The 12,015-nt window shown below is 38.2% G+C and overlaps 1 protein-coding gene across 1 annotated transcript in view; it reads right to left on the reverse strand.

Moving 5' to 3' along the window:
• Positions 1 to 12,015, reverse strand: part of atrn (attractin) — a 151,332-nt gene that overhangs the window by 103,972 nt on the left and 35,345 nt on the right. Inside the window, exons 7-11 of the mRNA XM_014017075.1 lie at positions 9,424 to 9,514; positions 8,697 to 8,940; positions 8,361 to 8,544; positions 6,654 to 6,808; positions 1,101 to 1,185 (exon numbers count right to left, since the gene is read on the reverse strand). Coding sequence (XP_013872529.1) covers positions 1,101 to 1,185; positions 6,654 to 6,808; positions 8,361 to 8,544; positions 8,697 to 8,940; positions 9,424 to 9,514 — 759 coding nt within the window. The remainder of the gene's footprint in view (positions 1 to 1,100; positions 1,186 to 6,653; positions 6,809 to 8,360; positions 8,545 to 8,696; positions 8,941 to 9,423; positions 9,515 to 12,015) is intronic.

The following is a 12,015-nucleotide window of genomic DNA, read 5'->3' on the forward strand; positions in this document are numbered from 1 at the left end:
GTCTTGTGGAACACGACTTTTGTGAGATTAAGCTGGTATTAATCTCATAGGAGCAGGGTTCTTACACTGTTTTGATCAAACCTTAAAGATGTTATACACAATGTTGTGTCATCTCACACGATGCCTTAAGGCAGGGCTTTTCAACTGGTGGCCCGAGTGACCAAAGTTTGGCCCGCCAACTTGTTCATTCATCTCTTAAACCCAAAACCCCGGTTTTCTACTTTAATTACTCTAAGTTATTTTAGTTCAACCTAGACATGTGCAGTATCTACAGAAACATCAGAATCTTGGCTACAAGCTGGTAAAAACATTTCTATGAACATCAAAGTCAGTTAAAACTACAAGAAGTTGAAGATAAAACTATGAATGTGAAAATAAAATTGGTTTAAATTTTTGGCAAGTCAGAGATGTCAAAATATTTTGTGGTAAATAAGAGGCATAATATGTTTCTTTTTTTTTTTTGTTTTATCATCACTACATTTATTATATAGGGTTCTGTATGTTTTCATGATTAAATACAGCAAAATAATCTATTTCAGATGTAACAGATCTTTGTAATACTTAGTTTATTTACATAACTTTAATTGCTGGTTGTACGGCCCCTGAGCTGTTGGTCTGCATTAACTGTGGCCCCCGGAGCAATTTAGTTGAATAGCCCTGCCTTAAGCTTGAAGTGAGGGAAGCACCAAGCAATTGGCCTGAAACTAGTATCKGCCATTTATTTTACCTTGATCGGCTGAAACTCGTGACTGGCCAAACAWTTAAATGCTTGTGCTCCTTCCGTGTGGTTCAAGACACCTTTGTATTCAGACTACTGTAAAACTGTATCCATATTTGCCACTTAGAGATTTCTGTTTGAATGTCAACCCTGACTCCAGCAACACAAGTTTAATTTTGTAACAATAAACACTTAGAATTAGTGATTTACCTTTGAAAATACTATATCTTGGTACAACAAATACCAAGCATAAATATGGAATTTATTACTCTGCAAATAAAGTATAAAGATTATTTTACAGCTTCACCATACAAACAATTCTATTTAACAATATTACCAGCTGTTAGTTCTCCTCCTAGTTAAACAATGTCTGATGTATCACCTGTTGCTGAAGACTGCTGAGTGTCCGAAACGGTTGACATCAAGGTAGAGGYTCGGTCGAGGAAGCACTGTCCACTCATCGCAGGCTGAAATGAGAAGATGATCAACAGTTTAGGKTGTTGACCTGCACAACTGCCCAGTTATTGCAATGCTTGTAACAAGTCATCTGCTCAAGTCAGTCAAAGGTGAGCAAAGTTTCCGTGGTTGAAATTTAGGGAGTCTTGCTGCAATAATGATAAGCAGGCTTTTTATAAAAGAGCAGTGTCTTAAATAGGATGAGTGACAGTTATTCAGACAGCTAAAGTAGAGTAAATTAGACTTAATTTATTTTTTCTGAGGGAGAAAGATATTCAGATTATGTGATGAGAAAGCTCTGATATATAAAAATGTCTCAGACATGGTTAATACCAACGCCATTCTGAGTAAATGTGTCAATGTAAACCAGCTGATCACCAATATATAAACTTATCTTGATTAGGAAAAGTATGTTAAACCAAATATTCAAATCTGATTGACAGTCCAGTGTCAACTTATTCAGCCCCCTACAGGCCACATTAAGACCGCACTGGGATGTGGAAAATAAATAAACAAACACTGAAATCACGGATGGCAAGATCAAAACTACAAATTCAATTAATTACTCTGCCCTGCCAAAGTTGACTGTTAAAAAATAAAATTGTTCATTCTGATTTTTGGAAAAAAATTGTGTTTTAATTGAAAAATTAGTCGATACGTTATAGTAAAAACAGTTGTTAGTGGCAGCCCTGGATGTCAACACGAAAAACATCTTTATCAGTGTTCATCAAACAAAGAACTGAACATGGTAACATGAGGTTGGCTTCTAAACAAGACAATGTGTGCGACGCTGGAAACAACAGAACACTTTTTTGTGTGCCTCAACACAGCAGTCACACATCACACTCAGTCTGTACAATGCAGTGCAAGTCACCTTGGTTTTCCACAGCAGGGGAGGGGAGGGGGTGCCAGTGAGTGCTCTGCATCCATGTGCAGTCAGTGCCATCTGCTGTCAGACGGCAGTAATACAGGTGGTGCAGTGCACTACCTTTCTAAGAGAGGTTTATTCCACAACGATCAATGTCAGGACCAGGAGGCCCATAAATTTTACCCTTCAATTTACTTCAGCTTGTTAGGAGTAGGCAATTAGCTCTCGATGCTTAGCCCATCTCAAATGTAATTACCCAACAATTACCAGAGGTGCTGCTGCCAACGTCAACCCTGCAGCTCAAGTGGGGTGGGTGGGAGGTGAATTACACAGTCAGGACCTTTCTTTGATTAAAAAAAAAATAGATAGATGACGGTGAATGTCAGGAAAAAAGACACAGGGTAGAGCTGACAGGATAAAGTGTTTTGCACTCAAGACAGACTAAAAGCAAAATGCTCCAATAAAAACCTCTAGGTAATATTGCAGCAAACATATGGGACATATTAATAAAAAGATCCATCTGTGTGTGTTTGTGTCTCATTAGTCATTTAAAACTTGACGGAATATGCCAGGGATCTTTTCGTACCGAAAAGTAACCCAAGAAAAGAGAAAAGCTGCTTGCAGGGACTCTTTGAAAAGGGATGTTTGCCCCAGAATCTCACGGTGTGTGCTACTTGACTACCATCTTTCTAACGGCACAGAAAACCAAAATACCTTGAGATCATTTTGCAACCTCTAGAGAAATCTCCCATAAGTCTCAGGAGGAATAATAAGCACAGAAAAAGGAGGTCAACTTCATTTACAACAGTTTCAAAAAAAGCAAGACTGCCAGATGGTTAATGATGAAGCTCTGCTAACTGTTACTGTGGCACAGAATGTTCAATATAAATGTAATAAATAAATAAAAACAGAAAGCTTATTTTAACTTACTTTTATGCAGATGCATTTGCCTGAGTCACCAGACTGTTTAGCTGCCAAATGACAAAATCTGTGTCTAAAACCTCAGCAGTTAGAAAGAGATGAGCAAGAACCATGTGACTTGAGGTCACCTCTTCAGAACTACTGGTTAGAATACCAGCCTGATGAGTTGATACTGAGTAGCTAATACATAATTTCATCCGCTAAAAGGATGTTATATAAAATCTGACCTGATCATTTTTATAGCTCATAGAGCTGGGTGGTATACTGGTTCGTAGAGCTGGGCGATATGATCAAAATTTTATATCATGGTATTTTCAACATTTTCACCGGTTTCACGGTATTTGACGGTATTTTTCTTTTCATCGCAGCTCAGCTGATAATAAAATGTACAAACCCTGCTTATTGACTTTTTTTCTTTTACTGTACCTCTGTGTGTGTCTCTGTTTCCCTCCTCTGTGTCTGTTCTTCTCTGACTGGTGGTTGGAGACAGTAGTCATGCATTTTGGTCCAGTCGTGAAGGAGGAGGGTTAAGAAAAGGTTATGATCGGGTTTATTGTTTTATGTTATTTATTAAAGCTTATCAGCACGACTCACCTTGCACACCAGTCAATTCACTAAACTACTTCCTGCAGGCTTTTCACAATAGAACCAAGTTAAGTCTCCATCAGCATTACGTCTCCCTATTAACTAATCACGTTAAATCTAACTGCACGTCACTGAAGAGGTGTTTACTACATTCAGCGAYGGCGAAAACTGGATGTTTTTTTAAACATCAGTCAATATAAGCAGCAGAATCGCCACCCGCTGCTGCAACTAGCTGCTTCAAACATTAGCATGCTAACGCACATAGCGGTGCAGCAAGGTAAAATATCCCCCGGGAAACAACAGTTCACTGGCGGCCGCGACGAAACGTTCCGCTATTTAAACCGGAATGTCCGGTATTCAAAAAATTCATATAACAAAAAATAAAAACTGGTATTTGGTACAAAACGGTATACCGCCCAGCACTACTGGTTCGTACCGAAAACTGTTTTTTATTTTTGTTATATGAATTTTCTGAATACAGACACACCGGTTTAAATAGTCTGAAAATGTTTGTAACATTACGTCGAACCCTCTAGTGAACTGTTTCATGGGGGACACTTTTCCTCGCAGCACCTCTATGCGCATTAGCAAACTGTTATTGTTGGAGCAGCTTCTCAGTAACTGGTGGCAGGTGGTGATTCCACTGCTTATAGTGACTGACGCTAAAAGAAAAAAAAACTTACCGTTTTYGCCRTTGCTGAATGTAGTATACACCTCTTCAGTGAYGTGTACGGATAGATTTCATGCACATTTGCCCGATTGAAGATGTTAATTAGCTTCTACTGTGAAAAGCCTGGGGGGCGTCAGGCGGAAGTAGTTTTGTATTGGGGTTTAGTTGACTGGTGAACGGAGGCTGAGTTAAGCTTTATTGATTAACATAAAATGATAGACCTGATAATGATCTTTACTCAAACCTCCTCCTTCATGACAGGACCAAAATGTCTGACTACTGTCTACAACCAGGCGAAGAAGAAAAGACACACAGAGGAAGGAAACGGTGACACAGACAGAGGTACAGAAAAAGAAAAAAGTCAAGAAATTGTTTCTGTGTTGCAGAAAGAATGTAAGTTCAGGTTTGCTAATCAATAAGCAACGTTTGTACATTTTATTATCAACTGAGCTGTTATGAAAAGAAAAATACTGTGATATAAAATTTGGGTAATACCGCCCAGCACTTATAGCTCATATCCAAGAATTACCTTAAAGTGTCTGTGACATCAAATTGCTGTAATAAAGATGATCACATTTTTTGCAAAGATAACATTGATAACACATTGCAAAAAACAATTCACACTGCTGAGATGAGCAGTTGTGGAGGTATTACATCATGCTAACGATGCTACATTCAGCACAGTGGATATCAGCGTCAAAATGAGCTCAAGAGTGGTGGGTGAACAATCGTCCACAGTTGGAAAAAGAAGCWGAAGAAAAAGTTCCTACGAATTACTACWGCAATTCAGTGTTGTGAAGGTGGTTCGGCTATGGAAGGTCYGATAAACTTCAGCTTTCAGTCTGCTGCAAAGTGTGTCGGAGTGGTGTCAATTCTCAACAGGAACACATCAAATCTGTTCCACCGTCTGATAAAGTTCCACTCCACAGAACATTCTGGGTGTATAAAAATGAAGCCCCCTAAAAGTTTAAGCCCTCTTCCTAAAACAACATCTCCCTGTCAGCAGCTTTGTYGAGCAAAGTGAATTGAAAAAGATGCCGCAGAACACAGATGGGTATGGCAGGCCATTGTGGCATAAAATYGGCTTCACCACACTTAAATTCCAGATATGTGAAATTAGTTTATGACTAGATATATTAGTTAATTGAGAGATCTATCAACAATTAAATTATGACTAGCCATAAAGTAAAATTTAGATAGCTCGCTCTTTGTTCTGACTAAACATATTTTAATTGAATATATCTTAAATGACATAAGGTTTGTAGGTACAGTAAATATTGGTGTTCTTGGCAGTTTTTCTGACATTTTATTATTCATTWCATACTCGACCGTAATTAGGCGTTATAGCGTGATACAAATTTTAGCCATATCACCCAGTCCTACTGTGTACTATGCCAAGTTTCTTAAATATAAAGATGTTTTTGTTGACTTTTTGCATTTGATGCATGTCACAGACAAAATCTGAATGCAAATAGGGCATACTGGCAAATGCTTGTGTTATTCATTAACTTTCTTTAGGCTGTAATTGTGCCTTGTTAATGCGTTAGCTTTAGAAGAGGGGTAAGTACAGCAAACAGTACATAGTAAGCCCATCAATWAACTAATTACAATTAAAATAACTGTATGTAAATATACTATTGCATCTATAATATAATCATTATTAGAAAATATGTGATAGGATTTAGGTAGCAGTAGCAATTGTGTTTCCATTTCTGATTTTAAATATAAATAAATAAATAAATAAATAAATAAATAAATAAATAAATAAATAAATAAATAAATAAATAAATAAATATCAAGAAACCCTAATGTTTTTGCTTAAAGTAATCATCTAAATATCATACTGGCCCATGTCTCGTCTCCAATAATTGTATACTTCCTGGGCTTTAAATTTAAAGATAAAGCTTATGTTTACAGCAGTATAAACTAAAAGGGGTTTTTAACAAACTTTAAACAGTCTGGTAGTAAAACTCTAAAATTCTAATAAACAAAAAAGTAATAAAAAATGAAGTAACTTGCACATAACTATAACAGAAAAGAAATGCCTAAAATCCAACAGCTGTAATTTGTTCATTATTTCTGCATCAAGTTTCAACAAACCTAAGGGTTCATTGTGATACAAGTGCATGAAATATCACATTTTTGTTGATGTTCTTAGGATTTCTGATGATTAATGCCATTTGTTTCTCTGTTTACTTGTATGCTAAAATCAGAAGCCTAACAGTAATTTAGTAATATTTATTACCTTTCATACAGTGAAAAAATATTGTGACATTTTTGTTAGTTTGATCCTGGGGTTAAAAAGCTGCTGGCAGACAACTCAAATATTAGCTTTCACACGTAAAATATGCGGTGAAGAAAAACAAATAATGCACACTCAGCAGGGTGCAGGCTGTTGCAGAAGTGTGTGTGTGTGTATTTGTGTGTGTACTGACCCAAGCTGTACGCCAAGAAGTCAGAGGAGAAACACTTGGCACCGTGGCTCATGGACGTATCATTGTGTGTGTTTCCTCCAAACACCAACATCGTTCCGCTCACCATCACTGCCGTGTGAAGGTAACGGAAAAAGCCACTGTCTCTCAAAATGGTCCTGTAAAAAAAAACACAGTGACAYGTTTGGAAGGAGTTTAGCTGCTAAATATTTTTAAATGTTTCCTGTAGAAAAGAACTGAACTAAATGTCAACTGAGTTTCCTCTGGCCGGTGACAGTTTTAAAATATTATGGCAGCCAGTGGTTGATGTACAACATCACATTTTTTTCTTCATTTTTAACAAAATATTGGAACGGGCTATTCAACTGGCAGCCTGAAAGTGAGCTCAGCCCAGCCCATTGATGAGCTCATTAAAAAAATAAAATAAAAAACAAAAAATGGGGGTGGGGGGATTCAGTGGGAGAAAAATTTATAAGGCAGGCTTGTTCTGTAGAGGTTTTTAAAGCTAAGTTAGAGACGCACCTGCTCAAATTATCTTACTTGTCTTAATTTTATCTTTTGTTTTTTTATTGTTTTGACCTGTTCTGTTATTTTATCTCTTGCCTTCTGTGTTTTTATCTTGCTTTTTGTGATTTTTTTTCTTGCTTTTTGTGAATTCACCTCTTGTCATTTGTGATTTTGTCTCCTGTCCAGCGCTGTTTGAAAGTGCTTTATAAATAAAGTTGTTATTATTATTATTGTTGTTGTTATTATTGTTATTATTGTTATTATTATTATCATTATCATCATCATCATCATCATCATTATCATCATTATTATTATAAAATAGGAAGTGACAAATATTTCTGTCTGACAGGTATATAAATGATCAATGACAGGACTATACAACTTAGTCTGCCTGCTAATGAGTTCATTTACTTTAAAAATAGATTTAAAATCATAAATTAAATGTAAGTAATGACAATACATTCTGAATAGCTGGCTCCTGAGCTGTTAGTTTTCAGTAACTGTGGTCTCGTATGTTGTTTCGTTGAATATTTGTGCTTTACAAGACCTTGTAGTCATAAAAATAGAAAGGTATCTCACTTAAAAACTTGTGGGCAACAGTAAGCTGGTTGTAGCAGATACTGCTGCATTTTCATATTCTTACTTGGTAATCGAATAAAAACGCACTAATTTGATTGATGGAAGTTTTTTTAACCAATTAAATTAACTGGTCTATCCCAGTATTATCAATTCCTGCTTTGGGAAGGATTTGACCTTTTATTCTGAGTCTTTCACATTTATGTTATAAAGTGTTACATCTACTTATTAAGTGAAGGAACACCTTGTCTTGTCCTAATATAAAATAGACTACAATATAAACTGCAAATCTTTAGCAAGAATATGAACGTATTCAGTTTTAAACAATATGAACCATGCAATAGTCCTGAATCATAAAGTGATTGCTAACATTAGCCCTTGTTAAGATGTCCATGATGAAGTATTGTTTTTATGATACGCTGAAACTGTCCGTGTTCAGATAARCGTCATAATTGTGATGTAAGGTGCAGTTTGTTGTCCAGACATCATTCTTTGAGCTATTTGTTAGCATTGTATGGGTGATCTGCTGYATAACTGCAGGGACACATTAAAAACTAACATATGTCACTACAAAATCCTAATGTGCCAGCACCACCAAAATGATACGCCTCTACCAAAATAACTCACCATTTCCTCTCGTCCACGTTGAACTTGTAAAGGTCTCCAGCTAAACCGTACTTATTGGCACTGAAGGCCTTGTATCCTCCATGGATGTAGATAGCTCGAGTGCTGGGGTCAAACACACTGCTGTGGCCGTATCCACCTTGAACCAGMGCACCATCTGTGCTCACAACACTCCATGTGTTCAGTGCTGAAGGATCACATAAAAAAACTTACTGAGCAACTGAATCATCAAAATCAGAGGTCATTTGTCATGAGCACAACTACCACAGAGGTAAGAGACATAAAGTAAGTTGAGTATTTATTTTTCCCCCTTTTACAACAACAGGATTGGGTGCTTACCAAAATTGTATTCTTGCACTTGGCTGATGTAACCATAAAGAGGACAGTGTCCAAACAGAACTAGCATAACAGGACCGTCCCCCTCCTTAGGCACGATATGGGCCGAGTGTCCCACCACAGCGTACTGGTCCTGCACCCGAGGGTTGAGGAGGACCCACGTTTGGTTCTGGATGTGGAAAACCCACAGCTGGCTAGACACATTTCCAGTGGAGTCAATTTTTCCTCCATACATGAAGATTTTCCCCTGGAAGAAACAGAAATAAGCAAATGTTAAAAACCACAATTAAACTGTAATTTTGATCAAACTAGAATATTTTGCTCTTGCGAAAGACGTTCTGTTGCCTTATAAAGGTAACTGCGCATAACTCCCATGAGAGTAGACATCTGACAGATTACTAAAAGACAGAGCCACCAGAGCAAAGTCAGCAACAACAAGTAGGATGAATATGCACTTGTGCTGGGGAAAAAAAATCTAAATAGCTTTCACAATAGTTAAATAGTAAAAACTCAGGTATATATAGCCATGTAAAAGTAAATCAATATTTTTTCAGATCCATGCGAGGCTTGGACATGCGAGTGTCTGAATGACTGAACAGGATGAAAAAACGAGATCCAAGATATAGAGAATAAATCCTCCAATTATGATGAAGTTCTATGTGAATGTGTCAGACAGGAGAAACCCATAAAAACTGTCTGTGTGTAAAGACTTTATCAGAACTTCAAATACCTCATGCAGAGCTAATGAGTGGCCATATCGGGGGGTGACAGTGTTGACGGAGGGGTCAAGGCTCAGCCACGTTTTGCTGGTGAGGTTGTACCTACAGAAAACGAGAGAGAGAGGGAAAAGATGTGCAATCAGCATGACAGCAAAGTTACTGAATGATGAGTTTTCCTGCTTTCTAATTTCCTGTATTTGCATTTCATGTGTGTTGATTTCTGCGTATTTACTACAGCCCCACAAATTGTTGTTTGTGAGCAAATGAGATTATATCTAAGAGCAACAAGGAAAGATGAACACATCAGTTGTGTCTGCAGAAGACAACTTCATTCCACACCATAAATAACAAGGAAAATGTGTCTTCAGGTGTATTCACTCCTGAAGACACATTTTGTCCTCTTTATACAGACCAGAGTTCGTTTCCCCCGTTGCTCTGGACCTTTTGTGCAGGTGTGAATACACTCATGCAAATCCTGGTGTGAACCAAACAACCAAACAGAGACCCAATCACCATTGCTGAGCATCATGGTAACAATTAGCCCTTCAGTGTTGCTAACACTACTACTACACTACACTACACTACAAACAATGAGCCATTGTGGGTCAGGGCACGCAGAGCATCTCGTCTCCTTTGGGTTGAAGCATGTATTTGCCGACGCCGTCCCAAAATTACAAGTATATCATTGTGAAGCACCTTTGAATGAGCTGCTCTTGAAATTCTACATGGTACTGCATTTGTGCTAACAGCACCATCATTCTTTCTGGGTCTGTACGCTGTCCTTCTCCTGTCATTTCTGTCCAGTGGGAGCAATTCAATTCAGTTTATTTATATAGCGCCGTCACAACATAGGTTGTCTCAGGGGACTGTACATGAAAAAAGAACAATCTAAAGAAGAAGCAGCCAGCAGATTGCGTTGAATCACTTCATCACAGTCTCCCATCCTGAGCCAACAGTGGAGAGGAAAAACTCCCTGCTAATCAGGAAGAAACCTCCAGCAGAACCAGGCTCATGACAGGCGGCCATTTGCCTCGACTGGCTGGTTGGGGGACAGGAAAGAGACACAGGTAAACACAGAAGAACTGGTCCAGGTGCACCKTCTAATGAAGCAATGACCGTTACCCACGTGGCTTTGTTTATACATTATAGTCCACTTGTAAAAGAGAACAACATGAATGCAAACCACACCAAATATATCTCTCATCCTGACGCCTYCTTGCTCATCTCCAAACTTGGCAATATCCCTCAGTGTATCAGCATGGCGGGGTTTGAACTTTAATCGCAGTAATGGCAGACATAACAATAAAACAAGGAAAATACAGAAACCATTGTAATAATTAACCTGGGAGTGTCTACATTGGAACGTTGTCATCTACATTTTTACTGTAAATAGACCTGCTGAAAGAGTAATTCCTTATTAAAAAAAATACTGATTCCAAGAAGTAGTTCTGGAATACTATTTCCCAACAGATGTAACACCCAAATAAACTGTCACCAAAAAGTGGCCTATCACCAAATCACCTTTTTCCTATGGGACCTCCTGCTGCCATCTCTTTCCCAAATAAACCACAAGTAGAGCCACCCTCACTAACTGCGTTTCCATTGTAAATGTGCGTAAAACTTTGTCGATATTCTATTAATGTCGAAAAACAGTTTCGCAACTGTGGTGTTTCCATTAAATAAGAAATGCTATTAAAGCCACGMGTGAATATGTTTGTTCTCTCAATAAGTCATTACAAACATGGCAGCAATGGATGTAAACACATAGCATGTTGCYACCACGACACTAGCGCTCATCATCAGAGGAGACGTCGGCATCTTTTATCGAGGCTTTCCAGCGACAAGCCCCTACTTGGGAGCGGCTACGTATGCTGTGTTTTTGGGAGACTGTGGTCAGTGAGACTACTTCTGTGATATTACTACTACTTACTTCCTGTTATCTTCTTCATCGTCGTCTTTTTCGCCAGTAGAAACAGACGGTTCTTGATCACGTGACTCCCGTGATGCGAAAAAAGTGTTTCCATTGCAGTTTTGCGAAAAACACCAATTTTGATACGGTCGAAATACCACCTCATCCTAGCGCAAAAACATTCTGTCGAAAAATTCAATTCAATTCAATTCAAAAATACTTTATTGATCCCAGAGGGAAATTAGGTGTTGTTGTAACTCATTTAACTAAAAACTTATTGTAGATGCTGATGGCTGTGGGCAGGAAAGATCTTCTGTAGCGGTCTGTATTACAGCAAAGTTGAAGAAGCCTCCGACTGAAGACACTTTGTCTTTCTATGACTGTCTGATGAAGAGGATGGTCAGGGTTGTCCACAACATTCTTGATTTTATGTAAAATCCTTCTTTGCACCATCATCTCCAGAGATTCAACAGTCGTCCCCAGAACAGAACCAGCCTTCTTTATCAGGTTGTTTAGCCTTTTTAGGTCCCTGGCTCTGATGCTGCTACCCCAACAGATGATGGCAGAAGAGATGACGCTTTCAATGCCAAACTTGTTGAAGATCTGCAGCATCTTGCTGCAGACTTTGAAAGATCTTAGCTTCCTTAATAAGTACAGTCTGCTCTGTCCTTTCTTGTAGACTGCTTCACTATTG

Source organism: Austrofundulus limnaeus, unplaced genomic scaffold, assembly GCF_001266775.1.
Source record: "Austrofundulus limnaeus strain Quisiro unplaced genomic scaffold, Austrofundulus_limnaeus-1.0 Scaffold160, whole genome shotgun sequence".
Classification (NCBI taxonomy): Eukaryota; Metazoa; Chordata; class Actinopteri; order Cyprinodontiformes; family Rivulidae; genus Austrofundulus; species Austrofundulus limnaeus.